At 42.1% G+C, this 24,342-nt stretch overlaps 1 protein-coding gene across 1 annotated transcript; it reads left to right on the forward strand.

Moving 5' to 3' along the window:
* The first annotated feature begins 4,144 nt into the window (after window positions 1-4,144).
* FLVCR1 (FLVCR choline and heme transporter 1) lies at window positions 4,145-18,739 on the forward strand. Its single transcript, XM_075147046.1, has 10 exons — window positions 4,145-4,810; window positions 8,180-8,324; window positions 8,862-9,002; window positions 9,314-9,381; window positions 9,629-9,732; window positions 10,912-11,022; window positions 12,039-12,144; window positions 12,364-12,475; window positions 13,157-13,224; window positions 14,432-18,739. Exons 1-10 carry the CDS (start codon window positions 4,145-4,147, stop codon window positions 14,492-14,494), a joined length of 1,584 nt encoding a protein of 527 aa, XP_075003147.1. The 3' UTR covers window positions 14,495-18,739.
* Window positions 18,740-24,342: the final 5,603 nt, after the last annotated feature.

Below are 24,342 nucleotides of genomic sequence, written 5' to 3' on the forward strand. Positions count from 1 at the left end.
CCAAAATGGAGGTGGCCAGACAAACACCTGGAGCTACAGACAAATTTCTGTTAAGTGCCTTGTGTTGCAAGCGCTCATTCTCCCGGTGGGATAATGGCTTTATCTTGTTGGGAGAGTGGGCAAATGTTGCTGGAACAAGGACTGCATAGGAGGAAGAGGATGTTTACGTTTTCCCCTGTATTCTCTAATAGCTTTCAATCGCAAAATTTAAACATGTGACTCTCCGACTACTTTCTTCCAAGTCCAGCTTATTGAGGTTTGTTTAATATCCTGCTAAAATAGTTCATTTCTAGCTCGGTTGGAACTTCACATCTTTTGTTCTGAAATCCCTTTCTTAAACTGCTGTAGTTTTCTTGTTTAAACAACTTGTCTGGAAGGCAAGTACCTGGTGCACTCCTGCCATGTAAGTTTTCTCTGCATCGAGAGATCAACTTTTGCATTGAAAATCATAACCAAGGGTTAAATGCATTATAAAATAATGTGGGTTTTTTTTTTTTCCTTTAGAGACTGAAATTCATGGTTTGAAAGATTAAAAAAGAAAATCTGGAAGTCTTAACTGTGTGCCTGCTGTACATAGAAATTCTAGTTTTATTTTAGAAGTGTTGATATTTTGGCAACATTCTACATTGTTCCTTTCAGACTCCTGACCTTGGGCTCAAGTTTTACAAAGATGCATTGACTTGTGGGTTTTTTGGGGGAGTGGCTTAGATACCATTTTGAGGTTTGGAAGAAGGACATAAGTAGGAATTGGTATCACTGAAATAATCCAGCTGGGAGTGTCGGAAAGCTAATTACACCCTGAAAGCAGCACTCTATAGCTGCGTTTCCTTTATTTTGTGAAATGCCCTGGACTGAAACAAAAAGGCACCTTCTGAGCCATTTTTTGTACAAAGATGGCATTATCTGCAAGATATAATTAAAGTTTGGAAATACTTATGACAATACATTGTTCTTTCAATGGAACATATGCTACAGGAGGAACAGTAACACCGCTACAAATAAGGATACTGCATTTCTAATTGCTTTTTAACTTTCTCCAGCCTGAAAATTTGAGTGCTTGGCCTCTGCCTGACTTCTGGAATTTGGGCACCAGAAAATAATTTCTGTGGAGTAAATTAGTATCAGCTACTTCTCAGTGACTGGCTGATACATAGACATATTTTAGCCTTTTCACAGCATTCAGGAAAACAACTTTGTTAACATTTGGGTATACATGAGCAATTTCTGGCTCTATCACTAATAGGGATATTCAGGAGACCCTAAATTTTGTTAAAGGGTAGATTGGAAAAGGATAGCAGCAGTTTTAAGCTAAACTTGTGCTGTAAACCTTGACATCAGTGTTCTGTTTTTAGCTTAATAAATTGTCCATGAAATGTAGAAATCCAAGGACGCGCATTTTAAGTGAACTCCTGCATTGGATGTTTCTCATGGGATAGCTTTCTCTTGCTGGGCAACTATGTCCTTGGCCCTGCTTCTTATACAAATGGGTGTAAATCAGAAGTAATGGTTGTGAAGCCTATGAAATACAGCAGTGTAAAAAGTCAGCGGATAAGTATCAAAGCTTTGCCTTGATGCTGTCAATTTGATTTGCCTTTTCCTTTCTTGTTTAGGGAGGTACTTCTGGAGATAAACGTCCCCTAAGATGGAATTGTATTGACCGTACCTCATCAAAATCAACCTGGTTTTATTTCACCAAGATCAGTGCAGCTGTAGCAATAAATAAACTTACTTCTTTCTGGAAAAAGTCTCCTTATGGGAGGTAACTTTCATCCAGGTGCTCCTCCCGCTGCCAGGCTTAGCCTCTTTTTCTCTACAGTTTCCTGATGTCTAGTTATTTCTTCCGTGCAGGATCCCTGTGCAGGAAGCAGATGACGCTCTGTGTGCTGAACCGTCAGGCGGATAGAGGAGACGATGCTCTGCGGGCGCTGTGGCAGTGAAACCCAAGGTGTGCCAGCCATTCTAGAACAGGCTGAATTCGAGCCTTTCGCTGAGGGTATTAACTGGCAGCAGCTCTGCCTGCTGTACGGAGCCAAAGGTGTAACAGTAGGAAAAGGAAGAATGAGAGAAGAACAAAGCCTATTTTCCTCTGTCTTTAAGGAGTAAATGTTATCTTTGGATGGACTTTGAGGTCATCCAAAATTCAACAGGAAAAAATATTAAATTAAATCAGCTGTAGATCAACGTTTACACCTTCTTCCAAAAGAACAAGAGTTGTTTAGGACGCTAACGCTACATCTATATCGACCCAACCAAAGTGTCACGGTCCTTTCCCTGGTCCCAAGGCCAACCCACAGCCTGTGCCAGGGATTGCTGTAGTAATTCAGCAGTGTGGATGACGGGGTCCCAGCGACCATGAACGGGCACTGCTGGAAGTACTAGCGTAGACATAGTCTCACGTGCGTTTTCAGCATCCTTCTACCAATGCCTAACACGGACATACATTCCTAAAGTGAAAGCCAGCTATTCTGTTGCTTTGATAATGTTTGTTTCACTTCCCACTACACTTCTTCCTCTTGAAGTCCCGTTTTAAAAAAGGCTTCGTTGCTACAGCACGTAACACTTGAACTGTGAAGTCAGGCAGAGGAATTCAGGAGAATTTACCCAGCATCTGATCTTACACAGGAAAAGTAAAAATAAATCAGGCTTTTTCTTGGTATAAATGAAAGAGGCAAGATGGGCCTGAATCTGACATAGGTAACTTTATTTTTAAAAAGCAGGTTTCTAACACACACCTGTGATCTCCAAATTCAGGATTCACTTCCAGTAGTCTCTAAAAATCCATGGTGCCTCCAATCATCACTACCATTGCTCAGCTAAGTGCTCAGGGAAAGCAAACATAGCCAAATAAATATTTTGAAGCATGTGTTCATATTATTATTCATGTTGTAATTAAGATCAGGAACTGTGGCTTACGCAGATCACCTGATCTTGAGTAAAATACCAACTCGTAATTAGTAAGGGAACTTAAGATTGGTGGCTAAGCGCATCTACCACACAGACACGGATCTGCTTAGGCTCTGACATATCCATGAACAATGTGCAGTATGTTATTTGCTGAACACAGGCCAAATGATTTCCCACCAAAGCCGGTAAAATACTTCTAACATCGTTAACAAACTTAAATATTTCTGTATTTTCCTAATGCTCTTTGGAGAACAATTTGTCTTTTTATTAGGGTACGGCGTCTGCAGCAGCAGAATTACAAACCATGAGAGGGGCCGCCAGACACGGCTCCCGCACGGACGCGTACCGAGCAGGCTTTGAGGGAAGGTTGCTTACTAAAGCGGTATCTGACCACCTCCGCACGTGAGCCAGATGGCCAGCTTTCTGGGGTATGTATCAAATCAAATTTCAGAGGTTGAGTGGAAACAAGGAACGTTTCGCCTGCGGCTCTGGAGGCAATGAAGGGCTGGGGTGGAGGCACAAGCCCTCGCGATTCACCCGTCCCGGCCGCCCTCCGCCACAATTCGGGCCTCCATCTCCGCCCATCCGTCTCTTACCAGTTCATTACATTTCTCTGCACCGCCACTGGAAGAGACAAATCTTATTACCGCAGGGGAAGGCCAGAGATGTTCCCTGAAGGTGCGGCCGGTGCGGGCTGTGCGCCCCGGGCGCAGCAGCCGGGAGGGAGGCGCGGGAGGAGCTGCCCCGCGCGGGTCTGTCACCGCTCAGCCGCGCCCGCGCCGGTCTGTCACCGCTCAGCCGCGCCCGCGCCGGACACACCGGCCAAGAAAGGGATTACGGGAATGAGATTATGCTGCTCCTTCCTCAGGGATGTCGTGCGGATTATCTACATCATTCCCGGCTCCGTATGGTTCTGTCACCCGCACGGACAACCTTTGTAAACTCAGTTTAAAAGACTGTAAGAAGCGTGTGTGTACACCCCCAACCAGGGCTGCAGCAACAGCTTTTTAAAACCACCATGTCACTGCCGCCCCGCCCGGCGAGACCCACTCCCCGGGGCCGCCTCCAGCTCCGCCCCGCCGGGCCCGGCGCGGGGGTGGGCGGCCGGGGCGGGGCGGTGGCGGCGTGGTCTCGGCGGCGGAGCCAGAGCTGGATCCGAGTGACCTTGGCAGGCAGAGCCGGGCTGCGCCCGCCGCCGCCGCCGCCACCACCGGGGAAGCTGGGTGGGGAGACGGCTGAGATGGTGGAGGACGGTGGCGAGGAGGAGGCGGAGGGGGAGAACGGGGAGATGCCGGCGGCCGCCGCCGTGCCCCCCCTGCAGCGCTGCAACGGCTTCCTCCCCGGCAAGGAAGCGGAGGACGGCGGGCGGGCGGCCCCGGCGGGCGGCGGGGAGCGGGCGGCGGCGGCGGCGGTGGCGGAGGAGGAGGCCGAGGCCATGCTGGCGGCGGCGGGCGGCGGCCGGGTGGAGACGCGCCTGTCGCGGCGGCGGCTGGCGGTGCTGGCCGTCTTCAGCTGCTACTCGCTGGTGAACGCTTTCCAGTGGATCCAGTACAGCATCCTCAGCAACGTCTTCGCCGGCTTCTACGGCGTCTCCTTCACTCAGATAGACTGGCTCTCCATGGTCTACATGGTGGCCTACGTGCCGCTGATCCTGCCCGCCACCTGGCTGCTGGACGCCCGTGGCCTGCGCCTCACCGCCCTCCTGGGCGCCGGCCTCAACGGCCTGGGCGCCTGGCTCAAGTGTGCCAGCCTGGCCCCCGACCGGTACCCCCTCACCTTGGCGGCCCAGGCCGTCTGCGCCGTCGCCCAGGTCTTCATCCTGGGGCTGCCCTCGCGCATCGCCTCCGTCTGGTTCGGCCCCACCGAGGTCTCCACCGCCTGCGCCGTGGCCGTGCTGGGCAACCAGGTAGGGGCGGCGGGGGGCAAGGGAGGCTTTGGAGAAGTGAGCTTCCTTAGAGTTTGGCATGGCATTGATTTAAAAATAAGTTCTTTAAGTGGGAAAAACCATTCTCTGAGAAATGGTTACGGGGCAGCATTGGAGAGAGGAAAAGTGACAGAGCGGGGGCAAGCGCAGAGGTGATGTTATGTCCCACCCTCCCTGGCCAGCCTTGCTTTGCAGGCCCTGGCTGTGTGGCATGTGTAGCAGCCTGCACGCTTCTGTCAGCTGCCTGGAGAACATCAGCCGAGACCCTTTAAAGAAGCTGCCCTGCTCCGCTTTCTCTTCCTCTTGCGTTTGGCATCTTGTCTCTTGCATTTGGCATCCTTCATCTGACTGAATCCAGCCCCAGCTGGGGGCAGGTGAAGTACCTGAACTTTCATGGAGAGCCCCAGTGCCAACATATATTAGTTCCTGCTTTCTAAAATATGGCCTCGAATCACTAAGTGCCAGTAGTCAATGCCCTGGTGACTCATGAAGTTTTCTGTAATGCTGTGATAGTTCACGTTGGTGTGGGGAGCTTATAACTGAGTCACAGATTTCCTTGAGCTCCCTGGTCCTGGCCGGTTTCATAGAGCTGGAACAGGCATACCGGAAAGCACAGGTGAAAATACGATGCTGATGGTTTTTTTTTTTTCCCTCCCATAGCCTTGTTCTCGCCCCTTGCCACTGTCCATGCTTTTCTGTGGCAACAAAATGTTAAGATTCCCATCAACATCACTGGTGCAGGCTGAGGTCATAGGTACAGTTTAATTAAGGTAACGGGAGATTTGTTTTTCCTCATGTGAGTCTAATGATTTTATGTTTGTGCACTTTGGATTATTACAGCAGTAATATTAGTGTTACATATTTACAGTTGGGGCTGCTCATTAGCTCATAGCTGTCTGTTTACAGTTTTCCCAGTGGTTTTCCAAACCAGTTTTTTTTGCCTTGAAGTCTTCCAGTGGACAAGTCAACTGTCCCTTTTGGACTGAAGACTTTGGGTGTTGTTGGTTGGTTTTTTTAGCAGTTGAGCAAAAATTTTGCATCTGCGTCCTGGAATCAGGTTAAAGGTTTCTTTGGCAGCTAAATTTCCACTCTTCCTGACCTGCACCAGTCCTCCCAGTAGCAAGGAGTTACTGGGGTTTCAGTTCTGCAGTAGAGTGCCAAGGATCCACCTGGGAGTCTGAAACTGATGCTTCGCTTGGATGCTGAGATGTGGGGGTTGAAGCGGTGCAGGACAGGAGCAGGAGTGCAGGGATTGTGCGGATAGGAACCACGAGAAAGATGGACAAGGAAAATGAGAGCAGAGGTGTGAACAAAATAAACCTTAGTTATTTCTGGAGCGTATTCCCCTCCGGAAGCTAGAACTGATCTTAGTGTGCCGACGTGCTTGATGGCCCTCTGCCAGGGAGACACCTGTGAAACGCACTGACAAAGTGTGTTTCATCTCCCTCTGGCAGTCCTGCGCAAAGGATAATGGCTTATTCTGCAGCTATGCTGCACCCTGCTAGCTCAGAGCTGTGCGCTACCTCGGTCTTAAGATCCCAGTTCTGCTTGTGACCCATGAAGACTGATATGGTGTCAAATAATAGAATTTCTCTGTTGTCAGTTTTTGCTTTCTTAAAAAAAAACTGTCAAAAGCTAGATTGAAAGAGTAGATTGAAATAACAAATTAGGCACTTGGAAGTTAGAAGTAATGTTGTCTGTATCTCCCAATGCAGTTCACTTCTGCATACACATTACGATACAGTCTCACTGTACTTGTTTAGTTGCACAAGGTGAACTATGTAACAGCATCGGGTTGCTGTAACCAACTGGGCTGTTGGTCATCTTATTTCTTATCAGCTAAGTTTGCATAACTTTAGAGCTACAGCAAACAGGGCTGGGACCACAGGCAGGGGAGGGACAGAGTAGTTATCAAAAATCACATCGCACCCGTTATCTCTTGAGATGCTCATCATTTGCAGTTGCAACACAAGTCTCTGGGAATGCAGCGATGTACCTGTCAAGGGTAGTTAGGAGTGCCAGATCTGCATAAGTATTTAGCATCTTAAACTGGGCACGCCAGACTCATTGGAACTCTCGAGCCTTCTGGGTTTAACCTCTCTAGATGTAGAAGGTGAAAAATGGTATCACTTGACTTTCTTGGAATTTTGTGGGTACTGTATTGGCTCACATTGGGGGGAGGAAAAAACATACCTTAAGAAAAAGAGTAATTGTGTACTCAGTTCATGTTTGTAGGGTTACTGAAGGGTAATGTTTGTACAAGTATACATGCGTGTATGCTGAAAGGTGAGGATAAAGAGAGAGAAATTCTTCAGGTGAGCAGTGGAAACTGTGTAAATCTAATGGTCTGTGGGGAAAAAAAAGGCAGCAAAACCCTCATCGGGCATATGCACAAAGGGCGCTTTGTAGGCACATTGGCACACCTTTAATTTGAGTACTTTCTGAGTGTTGGACTTGCTACTCTAACAGTCTTTGGTGCTCTTTTTTTTTTTTTTTTTAACCTGAAATAGATCCAGGGTTTTTTTTAGTTTAAAAAAAAAATCCTTGTTCTAACACTTTAAAATGCAGTTTAGTTTTGGAAGAACGGCAGAGATAAATTGGAGAGTAGGCCAAGCCTGTCGTTCCTTCATGTTTTAAAATGCTTTATATATATACCCAAAATTTCAGCCCGTGTTTTTTGTCTCTTTTTAATACAAAATCAGTTGCTATGTTGGAATTGACTCCAGATGCAACCCCAGTACTACTTTATTTAGTGATTTTTCTTTATTTCCTTAGCAATAATTGCACATGTAGGTTTTGGTTTTGTGTTTCTTAATAAGGATGCTCCTTTTATTTTGCTCTTCTCTGCTCTATCAGTTCTTCAATAAACCTTGTATGACAGTCTTTATTACTGTAGTGGCAGGATCGTGACATCAAGTGGAGCGTTTTGATCGAGAAAGAGAAGAGCGTTTCTACAAGAGTGGCTGGAGTCTTCTGTCATCTCTAAGCCTTCAGTTGCAGGATGACCGAAACAAATTTATGTGTATGCATAGTGTTTTCCTGTGAAAGATTCTTCTGCAAAAAAAACTTCCTTAATGCTTAGTTGTTAAATGTGCTATATACTAGGTGTAGTATTGTAGTTTCATTTAGAAATGAAAAGGTTAAAACCTGAGTTATGGAAGACCCAATTGTGAAATGTCATTGAGAGCAAATGGCTCAGAAGTATGATACTAAAGGCACACTTTTCCTTCGTAGTTTTGTTAATACTTATTATGATATAAATTCTGAATTCTACCTGGTAAGGCTTTTCACTTCTCTTAATTTTTATGTTCACAGGGCAATTATTTTTTGTTTTCTTTTCTTGCTTTACAGCTTGGCACTGCAATTGGCTTTTTGTTGCCACCTGTTTTGGTTCCAAATACACCTAACGATATCGATCTAATGGCACATAACATCAGCATCATGTTCTATGGAACAGCGATAGTGTCCACACTTTTGTTCTTCTTAACAGGAGTCGGTAAGTGTTCTGTTCTTGTAATTTAAATGGTGACCATAGGGAGAGTTTACAACATTTCACTTAAAGCATCTGACTTTGCTCAAAGTAGTTGAGGTTACATTTTCTCCAGTTTGCTTGTGCTCACTTACCTGTTGCACCAGGGTTAAGCAACAACCAGTTTACTGTATGTTCTGCTTCACATGGGGTGACCTCTCTTGGAATATTTAGTTCACGTAGGCTTTTTGCTGCAAGGACATTATGATATAATGTGAATTTTCTCTGTTAATCTTGAAATTCAGATAGAAAGGTCTAGGCACATTGCAGACGAAGTCTGTCTGACCATATGTTGGTAGCAATCAGATGTGAGCAAATAATTAGCACATCCTTTGCAGCTGTGACTTGATTCTTCCATGAGAAAATCTAGACTATTTTTTTTTCATGGAAGTGTTAAAAACCGTAAGTTAATCTTCTGAAATTCATCAAACTGAAGCACTTCAAAAAGAAAAAGCATTAGTCTGGTAAAGACAAATCGAAACTGTTCCTTCTTCTTTTCCCCAGTGTTTGAAGAAAAGCCCAAATACCCTCCTAGTCACTCTCAAGCAGTCCTGCAAACTATGCCTCCCGAGGATTACTCCTACAAGCAGTCGATTATTAACTTGTTCAAAAATACTCCATTTGTACTTTTGCTGATCAGTTACGGTAAGTGGTGCTGCCTGGCTGTAGTCTGGCAGAACAGTTCAAATGTATGCCGAAAGCACATGGAGTTTTAGTTGTGGTGGTGGTTTTTTATGGCAGAGGGAGCGTCAAACTTTTACTTGCTCAGCAGCCAGTGCTGGAAAATCTGGCAGGATTCAAAATACCATTTGTAGGTCTGGTGAAGAGATTTTACGTGGCAGATAAAAGGTTTTGCCTCTGATGTGAGTCTTAAATATCAGAAGATTAACTCTTCAGGGTAGCAGATCTGCGTGGCTACACCTGGAATGACTGAAGCTTTTCTTTTGGTACTGCAGGTATTATGACTGGGGCATTTTATTCTGTCTCCACGTTATTAAACCAGATGATAGTAACTCATTATGAGGTAAGTTTCTTGGATCTTCTTTGTATTTTTTTTTTCTGTACATTTGCAGAGGTGATGTTTATTATTATGTAGGTGCTATGTGTGCTCAGGCGTTTGGTTTCCTTTATACTCCCCTACATTTTCTTGCACCATACAGCTATGGGAGTCATAGGAATGTTTCTTTGCGCTTATGACTGCCAAGAGGTCTGAACTTGACTCTGAGTGGAAGCAAGTTATTAATGAGCACCATATAAATATTTGTTGAAAGGGAGAAGAAGTGAACGCTGGGAGAATTGGCTTGACACTGGTGGTGGCAGGAATGGTGGGTTCGATTATTTGTGGTTTGTGGCTGGATTACACTAAAACATACAAGTAAGTGTGGGTAGGCATGTATGGGGTTAGGGGTAGGAGAACGGTGCAATTGCATTAGAAAAATACTGCAACGCAAGGGCTGAAGTGAACGGATGATAAAACGCAGTTCATCTATGATCTTTTAACGGCACTGATGGAGACTAGTTTCTGAGGCTACAGAAAAGCTTGAGACTCGTATTGGTTCTTGGCCAAAAGAAATGAGAGAGGAGAACGCAGAGATGTGAAGGGGTTTTCCATCTACTCCTGTCTCTTCAGGAGTGTAAGGCTAACAAGGAAAGCACTGTATGTCCTACATACAGTGGCCAGGTGGCCCAGTGGACTCCTCCTCCTAGGAAAGCATAAAGGCTCAAAACCTACTCTGCATTCTTCTGTAAAATGGACAGTTGATGGATTCTTCTTTTTTTTTTTTTTTTATACTACTCCTGGTCCTATTAGTAAGCATAACATTTGCTTTAATTCGGGGGATGACCATGGAGCAGAACTCCGTTCTGGGGTAGGAGCTCCCGGGTCCATCACCCGTGGTGTGGTGCCCCCCAGGAGTGAGCAGTGCCCCGGAGCGCTGCTTGCGGTGGAGTAGTTCTCCCCTGTGACTCTTAGTACATTACATGCAAGAGCTCTAGAAACCTAATGGATGTTAATGCTGTAGATTGGCTTTGTTTCTGCCTGTGTTTTGGCTTATAAATGAGTGATATGTGCTTTAATATTTTGGATGACATCCCTTATTTCAGATTTAAAATAAATAGAACATTGTAATGAGATTTGTTTGACTTTTCTCTTAGGCTGACTTTTATTGCTAATAGTGTTCGATTTGGCTGCTCGCATATTGATGTATTGTATAATGGGCTGCGCTGCAGAATGGCCGAGAGGTTCAACATAGCGGAGAACTAAAATAGTCTTAAGGTAATAGTATCTGCTGTGATTGTCCATTCTTTGAGAGTCTATGTAAGTCTCTAGCCTTGAGTGAAGCAGCCATATAACAAAGGCAATGAAGAGTTCAGGAAGGGATACATTCTCATTGCATGATATGTTTGAGTCAGAATTACATGAAGCAAATTTTATAGCTGTAGAATGTCAGTTGTTAGAGAGTAAGTAATGTTTATGTTACTCTTCCATGCTCCAGCAATGTGCTATGACCTTATGTTAACGATGTTAATTCTTCTTTTTTCGGTTGGGTTGCAGGCAAACTACTTTGATTGTTTACATCCTCTCTTTCATTGGGTTGCTGGTATTTACTTTCACACTGGACCTCGGCTACCTTATAGTAGTGTTCGTGACTGGAGGAGTACTTGGGTGAGCAATTAAGGAGGACTAGAAGACTTACTGCAGTTCTGTTCAGAAACAATATTTAACTGTTTTAACTAAATGATTCTACTGTATATTCTGTCGCCATGCTCTCAACCTATGCCTATAGCTCACAGTATAGATAGGGTTTACTAGGGTTTCACCTTCTGTTACATCAGAATAAGTCTAAAGTAACTCACTTTTCAGTGAATTTCATTTAACATTTTTATGGACCTTACAGAAGTCTGTATGTGGTCAATTTATTTGGTTCCAGTTCAAAAAGCTGTCTGCAGTAAAGTCAGTAAATTTGAATCTTTCTGTTGACCAGTGGATAAGTGATTAGAATTTAATTGAGAAAATCTAGGAAGACTGGCTTCTGTGCATTTTGATTAATCTATATTTTATAGCCTAAGCAATGTGCTGCATACTTTGTTCGCTCAGAAGAGCGTGAGCACTTCTCACAGATACATGATCTAAAAGCCCCAAAAGGTGCTGAGGGAATAGTGCTGTATCCAGATATAGCAGTCCAGGTAGAGCCAGAAATGTCTTGCAAGTTTCAATTTAAAAACCAATCAACCAACCACAACCGCATTAAGCCCCTGCTCTTCCTTTCACCTGTCGGTCCCCTCAGTTTCTTCCACAGCAGCTTCTAGCAGACATTCCAGTGTCCAGCCTCACTCCCTACTGATGGTCTCTTTTTGTCCTCCAGCATGGATGTTTGGGCTGAACAAATGATGATGTTCGTTCAAATTTTGAAAATACTTTTCCTTTGAAAGTAATTGGCTTCAATTATGGAGTGGCTTGTGGACCAGTCAGAGAAGGTTGTTTCATATGTATGGAGTGCAGGTGGTTATGGGAAACAGGACAAATACATTAAAACGTCTTTGTCCTAAAAAGAGAGATGTATGGCTAAAATTGTTGGATGAGGTCAGGGGAATGAAGCAGGCAAAGCAAGTATTGGATCATGTTTCTTAGCTGTAGTAACAGATGAAGGCCACACCTGTCATTCTCTTACTCTCCAACAGATTCTTCATGACTGGCTATCTCCCACTTGGGTTTGAATTTGCTGTGGAAATTACATACCCAGAGTCTGAAGGCACTTCCTCAGGTCTCCTTAATGCATCAGCACAGGTTATATCATTTTATTTCTTCAAGTGAAGTAATGTTCAGGAAGGCCACTCTGCTTGAATCTAAGAAGGCTTTCTTAGACTTGGCTGCTAAGTCTCTGCTGTGTTGCTGTAGTCTTAATTTTTTGGATTTGGTTTCTATAAGATGTGACCTGAAACTTTGCAAGGTAAAGTGATGACTCTTCTCTATGTGATCCTGATGAAGTGACTTGTTTGTTTACAGATATTTGGAATTGTATTTACACTTGTTCAAGGAAAACTCACAACAGACTACAATCCTTGTGCAGGAAACCTCTTTCTTTGTGCTTGGATTTTTGTGGGCATTATCTTAACAGGTAATTAATCAGAAATGTAATGATTTCTCTTTAATGTAAAAATGTGGAGGTTTTTTTGAGGTAGTGAATTTCTGGGTAGTTTTTAGATGTCTCAGACATCTAGGATTTAAATATGTGGCTTCCTGTCTGGATTGACAGAAGTTACAAGTGCAAGGTTTGTTGTTTTTTTTTTTTTTGCTTTGTTTTTCACTTTCAATACTTGCTGTGTGCACACCCTTTGTTTTAAGGATGATGTTGCTAATATATGGACAGCCATCTTCACCCATTTCTTGAGTCACGTCTTGAATTTGAGGCAGATGTCTATCTCCAGAGTAGGAGATAGTAAATATAAACAAATACATAAATGGAGACAGTTTGCAGTTTTCCAAATGCAAGAAACTGCTTACGTATTCCTGAACTGTACCACATGCTGGTACTTACAAATGTGCTGAAACTGCTAAAACCATCAAGCTTTGCTTTAAGTACTCCTGGTTTAAAAGCTTTTATTGTCATTTTCTGCGTGTGCTTTGTGAGGAGCAAGTTCAAATTGTCAGTAAATTCAAATCGCAAAAGAGTGAATACAGGTATTTTGAATATGTGCTGAAAGCAGCTTCCATGTGCTTGCACTGTACAAACATTTCCCTTGAAATGCATGTCATTGCAAAGTTGTGAACCAGCTTTCTCTTTATTTTTTTGTTTCAGCCTTAATAAAATCAGATTTGCGAAGACATAACGTGAATTCAGGGATTATGAATTTGGATGTTAAAGCTGTAAGTGATGACTCTTTTACCATAATTGTATTACTGTACTTGAATGCTTGGCTTCCATTGGCATAATAATATTAACAGGAAAAGAGTAATTGACAAAAACTTATGACTGTTTCCATGCTGCTTTGGAACAACAGAGCTACATGGGATGCTGCCCTCAGATACCTGTTTCTCCCCTTAGCTCCCATGAAGAAAACTAAAGACCTTCTGCTCTCAGATTTTCCTGAATTTTAAGTGGCTAATATTAATCTCTGATTTTATTGCTTGAATCTTGCTTTTTCATGTTTGCAGGTAGCATTGTAAATTTTGAAGCCTTTTCATTTGTTGGGTTAGGAGGCTGTACTATAGACTACATATGTTATTTAAAATACCTCCAGTTCCTTTAAGTGAAGTCAGTGTCTGATGAACAGAAGTCATGCTGCAGTTTCTGTACTGCATTTGATCATTTGGATCAAAATAATGAAACAGCTTTTTGGAGTCAGATATTGCAAGTGTCTCTGTCACGCTTCTTTTTATGTGTACGTGTCTTGCATATGCAGCAGCTTTTGATCATCTGCGATCAGGCGCACACTGTTAGTGTCTGCATAAGGTTCAGAAATTTCCAAGCGGGTGCTATATGAGCTAACTTGAACCTGAAACCTGCGCAGCTGTGTGTGCACAGTATGGCATCCTCTGGGTTTACCAGCCTGGTTCAGGGCTATCTCGCGGGTATACGTGCGGGCTATAGGCAGTGGTCCATAACTTGTCTGTTTTCTGTTATCGCCTTGTTAATTAGCCTAGATTGTCACACAATTTCATTTATATTAGCCAGGATATAACAAAAGCCTAGAGTCCTCGCCCTGATATTACCATAAATAATTGAGAGCTGCCTGTGTTAATAAGGTACAATAGCACTCTGATTCCAAACATTGATCATCAAAATTCTACTGTATTTAAACGTGATGGAGAAAAAAACCCAAGAGTTAATCTCCATGTGATAAATATCTATATGCAGTAAATATATACTTTAAAACTCAATTCTCTGTTTTTTGTTGTTTTTTTTTTAATTTCAGAGAGAAAGGAAAGTAGGGCTTTTTAAAAAGTTCTAATTTGGCTAATCAACTACATATACTATTGGAGTCTAACCTAATAATTACCCAAGAATACTGAGGTTAGGAATAGTTCCTGCTGTGTAGCAGCTTAATTTCTGCTTTTTTTTCCCCCTCTCCAGGTACCAGTTGACAGTCCTGTAGAACCTGAAAGTACTACATTAAAAATTCAGTCGGCTTTATAAAACTGAAAGAAGGTGACCTAGAAACGCACAAGTTTGGTTGGATACTGAACAATATTAATTAGTGTAATCACTGGGTTTGTGTATATGAGTAGTAAAATGTGTTTGGTGATATTGGTGACAATTGTGTGGTGGAAACTATGAAGATGCTCAGTTCATTTTGCCCAAGATGCAAACAATTCAACTTTATATGGAACATTTATTTTAACAGTTTTCAAGTTTTGCAGTTTCATTAGTAAGAAGTGTGTGAATACTCTCCACACTAGGGAGACATGTACATTCAGGATGCATACTTGAAAAAATCTGGAATCCTGAAGTACAGTCCTCGTGATCAGAAGTATCTGATCTTCTTTTCCCCAAAGAATTGAGAGGTAGTTAATTTCTTGTTCGGTCTTTGCTAGTGCATTTGAAAAGTCAGAGAGTAAGTAGCTGAACAGCTGGAGGATGTTCACAAGTTCCTTTTTTTTAAATGTATCCATATTTTTAATATAAGCCAACGGTTCGTTCTGGGTAGTAGCACAATACTGAAAACAAGAGATGACTGCAAACGTGTGTGTTTCATACTGGCATCTGACATTTCTTCTGCCTTGAAACTTCTTGATAGATATCAGAAGGCAGATAAAAGAAAACACTGTCTTATAGATTCATTGTAACATTTCCAGGGAGATTTAAAGAGTTTCCCACTAGATAAATTGAAGAAAAAACATTTCTTATTAAATACAGTGAAAAGGAGGAGAAAGGCCTTTGATATCTCTACTGTGAAGTATTTATAGGCAATGGAACGCTACCACACAGGTTGCCTCCACGGAATATTTTGAGTGCTTTCTCAGTTAAAGTGAGAGGAGTATGTGTTTACAAAGAGCTGGTGCCTTTACTTTGTAAAGAAGATCCTTGCCTCATCTTGAGTTTAATCAGTGCTGCTGAAGAAATTCCATTTTTTTTGTTAAACCTCCTCTGAATATTTGTGGAGTATCAGAAAATGTGTTCTACCTTTTTTTGCATTTATTTCTCTGCGTTATGAATTGTATAATTTGTCTCGTGAAATTTTTGTGCTCGTAGACTTAAATCGTGTCTTTCGCAGCTTGTTAAAAGCTGACTGAAAGGAAAATAGTGATGTTTCACTTTGATGAAATATTTGCTGTTTATATCATGCTTCTTAGCTACAAAACGAGTGGACTTCTTTAACATTCACCTTGTGTTATTACATTTATCTGAATTTGGGATGTGGATTTCTCACTGCAGTGCTTCTGAAAATATTCTCCTTTACCTTTGTGCTCTATCTACACACCTACAGAATTGATAGCACTACAATAATACTGAGGCCCTACTATTACGGAAAAAGTCAGGCCTGAGTTAACAGACGTTTTGCAAACATTTAAGCTTTAGCAGCCTTTAAGCTGAGCCTGCAGGTTCAGTACCGTCAATGACGCTGTCTCTTTGAGTTCCCACAGATGTAGTGCCATCCAGAAGGTGGAATCCTACTCAAAGTTTTCCACAGATTGTTACAGTTGGATATGGGAAACTTTTTAAGTCCAAGAAGTATATTACTATGACAAGTATCGTTAAATGCTTTTCTTTTTCTTGTTTCACTGTAGATTTAGAGAATCCTTTTATATAAAAAGGACCCTGTAAACTTAGCTTTCTAAACTTAGCCCTAAACTTGATGATCTTGATTTAACATTTTGTATGATAAATGCTTCAGACATGGGAAGACTGAACGGCAATATACATACCAGAATAAGCTATGCTTGCTTGGAACACTCGCCTTTCAAAAAGGGCCCGTGTCTCTTTGCCGAGTCCAGTGCTAGAGAGAAAATGGGCACACCTTGCTGCTCCTGGAGAGGCAAGCTCTACGAGAAGAGTCCTCTGGCGAGGTAGCTGAGTATAGGAAAAGTAACTCATAGATATTCAAATGGCAGGTAAGAGTATAGGAGTGGAAGTAGAGATGCTTTCATTATGTCAGTTCTTTACATTTATATGACTTGCTGTGATATAAGCTGCCCCAGCAAGGGATGTACATGTTTTCAGCCCAAATGATCCAAGTAAAAGTTCCTGCCTTTTGGTATCTGTGGGTGGCTTTTCCCTTTGGAAAAATGATAATAATGTGTGCCAAAATATATACGTTCTTCTGCAAGGTACAGATTCAGTAAATATTTGTGTTTGTGGCCCATGGTTGCTTTGTACTTCTACTGTTGCAAAATCTTAACAAAATAATATTTTTGCAGTTTTGGGGAAATGTTTTCAAATGTCCAACAGAAAGTCTTTGGCAGTATCTGGAATGCTTTCTGAAATGTCCAGTACACACTGTTCAAATTCAAAGATTGAGCTTTTTTCTTCCTTTTTAAAAGGTATTTTTTAATTCCTTTCCTCACTACTAGGTTCCAGTTTCTTTAGTTATGTTCAGCTGATTATTGAAAAAATATTCTAGCCCTTCTGGCTCCTTGTGTTTTTTATCTTGGCTATGCTCTGAAAAGATCCAAACAAGATTTTGGCATGCTGGAAACCCTGCTGGGTCCCTGAAAAGGAAATATTCCTAATAATGAAGGCTTAATTACATCCTGGATTTAATAGTCCCCCTCTAAAAGGAGCTTGAAAGTTGGAAACCTGTGAGCTATTTCCAGGCAATGATAAAGTATTTAAGTAAAAGGCTCAGCAGCAAAATAAAGAGCAAATAAAGAACAAACCAGTATTTTATGCAATAGTCTTATCATCTGTCTGTCAAGAAACTGAGGTTCTAGCTCATGGCAGAAATAAGTTTGGGGTAGTTGGGGCTTTGCTCTTTTTGCTTTTAATATTTGTTTTTAAACAAACACCATCCACCCAATCAAACATCCGTCTGGAATTGGAAATAGGGTTTCTGACTGTCTTAGCCTTGAGATTCTGGCTCAGCCCTCCACTAAGAGTAGAGGTGGGGGCTAAAAATTGTAACTGCTTAAAGAGGTAATCGTTTAATGAATGGAATTACATGTCGACTATAGGAGGATGGAGTGGGAAACCAAGTGAAGGGAGGCATCCCATTCCCATGCATCAGCTTTTGCTTTTCAATATGCTTTTCTTTTAAGTGCTTCAAGAGAATCTAGAGGATGCAGGAGAACTCATGTAACAGTGAGCGTAAGCAAGGGGGCTGCCCCTGAGTTCCCAGGGGCCCACCAGGGTGTGTAATTGCTAACTTTCAGCTACAAGACTCAGAGAATAGCCTTTAAAAAAATCTCAATTTTTCTTTGTTTCTTCCAGACCATGTTAAACTTTTGCTAACTTCAGTGGGAGAGACCCAGAGACCACTGACCCATTTTTATTTAGGATTCCTAACATGGCCTGAATACCCTTGTTTCTGTTGGCTGGGTGTGAAAATACCAGACCTGTAAGGCATACCCTGGAATTGCTGCAGTCGGGAGCTTTCTTCTTCAGCCTGGTAGATAAGTCCTTCAGAGCATTTATTTTGTAGATGGGTGCTTGTCTTTAATAGCATCTCTTTCTGTTGCTGAATGCTCATGTTTTTGAGGAATAAAGAAGAAGGGAAGAAGTGGGAAGAATACATACGAATCGTTTCAGGTTAATAGGTTAATAACTTCATCCTCTTGGTCATCTCTTTTGTTCAAGACAGTCTGTTGTTTCAGAGACAATCACTGGAGTGTGTAATTAGAGCTGCCAGCCCATGTTGCCTGATGAAAAAATGCTTTTTGAGAAATCTTTGGACTACCTTGTGCATCTACGACCAAGTGAAATTGGGTTAAGCTATAAGCATTCATTGCTTTCATTTTCCATTCTGTGAACTCATGAGTTTTCCTGCGTGAATGGGAACATGTGACCTTTTCAGTTGCTGCCTTTCAATACGTGTATGTATCACCTTCTTAAGTGTTATAGGCTATTAATGATTCATAGACTACAAGCTAAGTTATTGTATCCCATGTGATTTCCCCACCACCACCATTCGTTCTGAAGTCTGTGAAGAGGGAGAAGTGATGTTAATGCATGAACTAGAATGAATTAAGCAAAAAATATTCCTAAGAGAAATGTATTTCCATGTAAGACCCATGTTATTTACTGCTCATGTCTTTGTTCTTCTCATGAAGACTGCAAAGGTTTTGCTGTAATATTTTGTTTTTGTTAGTGTCCCATGCTTTGTTTCAAGAGAAAATTAAAAATTCCTTATGAATATTCTCTGATTGCAATATTGTATGTATGTGTATATGTGGGTGGCATCATTCCTTACCATTATATGTTACTAATAAAGAGTATAACATGTAACTTGGTTGGAGCCAAGATTACCATTTTTGACAGCTGCTGATACAGCTGACGGGCTAAAAATGATTCTTTTTTTTCCTTAAAAGCTGCCATTTAATGTAGGAAAATTTTATAAGTGATTGATATTCTGTGTCATTGATAAACATGCATGCACACATATGTAGAGTGCATGTATGCAGGGTATATAAATGTATTATACACAAGAGTATTGCCTTACAGAGAAATTTTCTCAGGGCATGGAATTAAAGTATTAGCATCAGTAGTTGAGTTGCACTGCTCTAGCACAGTGATTTCTCCTCCTTTGCTTTGGGAAAGGTCTGTGAAGAAAAGAAAGTGCAGTTAACACCTGAAGCAGAGCAATTCAGAGTCATCTCCTTAAGTGAAGTGCAAATATTATTTTAATAAAGCACCCAGCTTTAGAGAGATTATCTGGGGAGAGAGGGTAGAATAACTTCTTAGAGAGGGTCGAGTGAGACATTACATTCAGTTATGGCCCACCTTTTGTTTCTAAAACCAGAGTTGTCACAGTGGGACCCTTGTGAATGCTCTGCAAGGGCTCTGTCACTTATGCTCAGGCGTTTAGTGTTGATCCCCAGCACATCAGCTGTGAGCCAGGTAAGTTTGAGGAACCTGCTGCAAAGAAAGTAGAGTTACTGTAAGAAAAAGTTTTGGGTTTTTTTTATCTCCCTTTTCCACAGAACTGGAATTACCGCAGCTATTTCTATGTAAGAGATTCTTCACAGGAAGAGGCTGCAGGTGCTGCAGAGCACAGGAAACACAAGCCTTTTGACGTAAAGCAATGCTAGCATCCAGTTCAACAGTGGGATGATCTTTCAGATGGGCTCTTCATTTTACAACCAGGACTATAGGGTTGTATTCCTCTTATAGTATCTCTACGAAAACTGCGGGCTATATCCCCATTTAGCATTGCAATTTAAACATTCCCACAGCTGGGAAGAAACAATCACAGCAAATTATTATTGCCTTAAAGTTCATTCTTTGGCAGAAGCTTGGTCTTTCTTGAAAGAAAACACCAGAAACCTCATCAGGAAAAAGGGAGATGTGAGGCTATCATGGCTATGATTAGTCAAAGCTATTCTTGAAAGGAAAATACTTTTTTGTTGTTGTTGTTGTTTCTATAGCTGGGAGGAGGCACTATGTATCCAAAACTAACAGGTATTGCCCCTTCCAGAAAGTGATGCAGTTTGTGCATGGATAAAACGTATGTGCCTAACAGTGCAGCTGCTTCTTAGACTGGAAAGGTTTCTTAGAAGCCTGCTGGATTTCTTCCCAGCTCTACTTCACAATGAGCTAACCTTATCTGACCATGTTCTAAATCAATATTTATATCTTCAATTAAACAACATCTTTCTGAAGACAAAACAATAATATCCTGAAAGTTGTAGAAAGGACTCCAGCAGGTATGTTGCAGTTTAAAAACAAACAAAAAAAAGGGCTAAGTACTGGCAGTGGTTAGGCGTAGCTACTGATTTGTGAAGCTGGGTAATACCTGCTTAATGTCAGGTGTGGTCAAAATTCAGCCTCTAGGATTTCCAGTGTTTTCTCAACAAACTGCTGCTGCCTGTAACAATGCTTACGCCATTAAAAAAGTTTGTAAGTAGTATCTAAGGGGCATTGTCAGAATTGTAGCCTTGCATTACAAGCTCTAGAAACAGAGGCAAGACCCTACAAAAGCTATAAACTCCATGCAGATAGACAACTCTCATGAAAGCAATTTAAAAAATCTGGTTAAGGTGCTTCATGTGAGCCCAGAAGTGCTGCCACTGTGGCTGCAGCTCTGCAGGTCGGAGTTCATCAGCTTTGTAGATGAGGCAGTGAACATGCATCCTAGTGAGCCGATTTTGGAAAACGGGAAGGTATAATTAAAAGCCGCCTTTTTCCAAGCCTAGGTGACTTTGGTTTATGATGTCTTTTTTATCCCTGTAATAGCAATTTCTTACTGGTTTAACTCTCTTTATGTTCTACCTAAACCTGTGTGTGTTTCAAAAATTATGTAGCATGTACTAAACCCAGCTTCTTGGTGAGCAGCATGACTTAGGGATGTCAGGGATTAACCCTCATTCTTAGAGCACAGAGTTGCTTTGCTGGAAAAATCCCAGGGAAGTATTCAAGGCTTCAGAATTTTTCCCAGCCTGTCCTGGACTGAACCAGAAACTTCCCAATTTTTTCAAAATGGGGCATCCTAGTGTTGATCGCTAGTTTGGATAAGGTAGAAGAGGGACTGCAGATGACTGTAAAGTTACTTAGTCTTTTAGAAATTAAATTGTTCAGCTGCTGCCAAGGGAAAAAGAAATTAAAATATAACAGTGCAATTTCTAAGCCTGTACATACTGTTTTCTCCATTAATTCCTGGAAGGTAACTTGATTTCTTCAGAATAATTCATCAGCTAATTCTGAACAACCCTACAGGCGTTAGACAAAACCTACATCCTGTGCTGAATCCTTGGATGATTAACTGGCTCCACGGGACTTGAATTTGTGTATCTTCTGCTCCCAGAGAACAACTGAAATTCACTTAAAGGCTAATGCCTAAAACCTAGAAATCCCGTGATTTCTCATCTTGTCACTGCTCAACCAAAGCTTCAAAAGGGCAAAGGAGCCCTCGGGGGCTCAGAAGCTTGACAAAGTTACCCAAACCAGCCAGTGGAGATATGGAGGTCCATTGGCTTTGAGGGAGCAAAGGCTCCCATGCTCGGTGTGATTTTTCCTCTGATCTACTCCATCTGCTTAGGCTTGAGCTGTGAGAATCTCACGAGGGTTGAAATGTCCACATGCATGAAGAGGACATAAAGCATTATGGAGCCTCCTTGAAGTCTGCAGCTTGTGTCATCGCACTTACGATGTTCCTGGTTTTGATTCCAAAGTCAGAAAATGCTCTGTAGGCTTCTTGAGTTTGCTAGTTACCTCTGAAAAAGAATATCATTCACGTGATTGCAAACAATGAAGGTGACTGAAAAAAATAATTTTGTTCCAGATGACTGTAATTCCTTTAAGAGCTTTAAGTTTTTTAATTGACCACAATATTTGAACTTTACTCTCACCTTCAGGGACTCCTGCGGTGTTTTGACTACTGTTCAGTCATTCTCTAGAGAGAGGGTATCTTAATCTGCAGAGCGCTGCCTTCCAGGGATGCTCGAAGTGATGCTTCAGATCAAAAACTGTTTGATGAAATCATCAGTGTCGTGATGATATCTTGTACCATGACATTGAGAACAATGTATCATGCATTTCTCTCTTTGCAGGTTTCACACAGCACTAAATTCAAGGGCTTGTGGTTTCTGGGCTTGTGACATATTCTATTGCTAAACTTAATTACTTTTTCAGTCCATTTTCAAGTACTGCCTGGAAAGACAATGCATTTGAGGAACTTCAATACATAAGGACGACGTTTGTTCAGAGTGTTTCCAAACCATACTATTCCTAGAGGCCACAGGGTATCCCACAACAGAACTCCATTGCTTAATCAATTTCTAAACAGCAGCAACAATTGTCATTCTGACCTTAAGCAGGCAGGGGTTTTATTGGAGTACACTCCTCTTTCTGTGCAGGCGGGGGTGACTCAGGTGCTCACTTGGCAGTGGAGGTTAAGTCCGGCCTCTCACCTTTTGTGCCATTGCCAGCAGCTCCCCTGTGACAAGGGCTGCAGGTGCTGACGATTGCTGAAAAGGGATCTCGTTTCTGAGTAGCAGATTTTTTTTAGCCACTGCCTTTCTTTACTACCTGTACTTTTATTATGCAGTTCCCGTGAAGAGAAGTGATTGTGCTGGGTACCCTCTGACTAAAGGTTAAAGAAGTAGTAATTAGTCCAAAAAAGATAGATTGCTGAGATTTATGGAAGGTTACATTAGTGTTTCCTTGTTTTTATAAGCTGCGGAGACCAAATCATGTGATATGCTGGCAAGTAAGACCTTCACAGCAAACTGTATTGACGTAAATCTTTTCCCAATCTACAGCAATATTTGGGACTAAAACCTTGGAGCAAGACAGAAGGAGTAAGGCAAGCTAATAGGGATGCTGACACTATACCAGTGAGAAACAACAATTTCATCTGTACCTGATGCTATCAGTTGTAGATCAGAGTGAGATGACTATAAGAAGTACAGAAGAGGAAAGGCTATTTCTGTCAGCAAAGGCTCAGGCCAAGTAGGACATAAAATCATAGAATAGAACCATAGAATAGTTTGGATTGGAAGGGACCTTTAAAGGTCATCTAGTCCAACCCCTCTGCCGTGTGTGGGCCCTGCCATGCTGACCTGCAACGAGGGGTGGAAAGAGAAAACTTGCAAAACAGTTTTGGGAAGGCCTGATTTATAGGCTTTTCCTGCCATTTCGATTTTTTTTTTATGCTGGAAATCTTGCCTATTGGATTAGCCTGAGATCAACTGGACCCCAGTTAAACAAAACCATCTAAAATAAACACTGTAATGATTTGCTGCAGTAGAATTACTGCAGGAGGTCCTCCTCCTTGCTCAGACAGAAATCAAAAGATATTGCTGATGTTTGTCATTGCTAAAGCCAGAGCAGCTAATGGCTGTTTTTTCTGCTAGACCACTGCAAAATAAATAGTGTGTTGAGTTTCCAGAAAGGGCTACCTTGGAGAAAGCTCCAAAGAAGCACACCCTCAAGCATTCCTTTTGTAGCTTTCTTTTTTTTTTGTCTACTTTACATGTTTATTTTCCCAATGATCACATTGATTAATACATAAAGTTATCATTTTTAGTAGTTACGCAAATCACTCCTGCAAACTTGCATCAACAGCCATTCCCATATTACCATGGTTACATCCTTATCACAGCTTAACCTTGCATTTCATTACTAACCCAATCCAATTCCAGCGTAACTTCCAGTTTGAGAAAAAGCCCCAAACAAATAAGTTTTATTTTCGTTTTCAAGGATCAAACGGGGTCACTGTGGTCTTTTCAGGAAATGGGCTAATGTTTGCATAGCAATAATGCAATTCACTTACGGCAGGCAGACTTTTTCGACCTGTGTTTTCCTCCTTCCCTTCTGCAAAGCTGAAGCACCTTTGTAGGATTGACCCGTTTGGACTGCTGCTGCCTTTCTGAACATACAGTGGTTCCTAAATTCAGAAAAGGCCATGAAGATCATTTGGCCTGGCTTTAGCAGAAGAGTGCACCCAAGCTGGGGATACTTGTAAGGTACCCAGGCTGCAGGCTTTTGCACTGACTGCTGCCAGCCGGAGGTATGGGCGTATTTCCTGCTCCACCAGTAACCGACCTGCCTCTATACGCTCAGTGCTGGTACAGGAACTTTCACTGAGTGCGGAGCACTTAGCATCCACTTTTGCCGACCTGGATAAGAGCACAGGTCCAGATCTATCGTGCTGCCACCAATTTGCACCTATCTGATGGAAGGAAAGAGTGCATGAGACCTCACAGGCACTCATCACACCAGTGGTCCATTCACCAGCAAAGCCAGCAGGTCCCTGCCCTGAGCCTGGTTTGGGCTGGAGCTGCGGGCCAGGGAAGCCTTCTCCTGCTCACTCCTAGTGCCTGCACCGAGCCAGCAAGAAATGGGAAACAATGGGTAATAGAGGAAGTATTTTCCCAAATAAACTCAAATAA

This window comes from Calonectris borealis, chromosome 3 (assembly GCF_964195595.1).
Source record: "Calonectris borealis chromosome 3, bCalBor7.hap1.2, whole genome shotgun sequence".
NCBI lineage: Eukaryota > Metazoa > Chordata > Aves > Procellariiformes > Procellariidae > Calonectris > Calonectris borealis.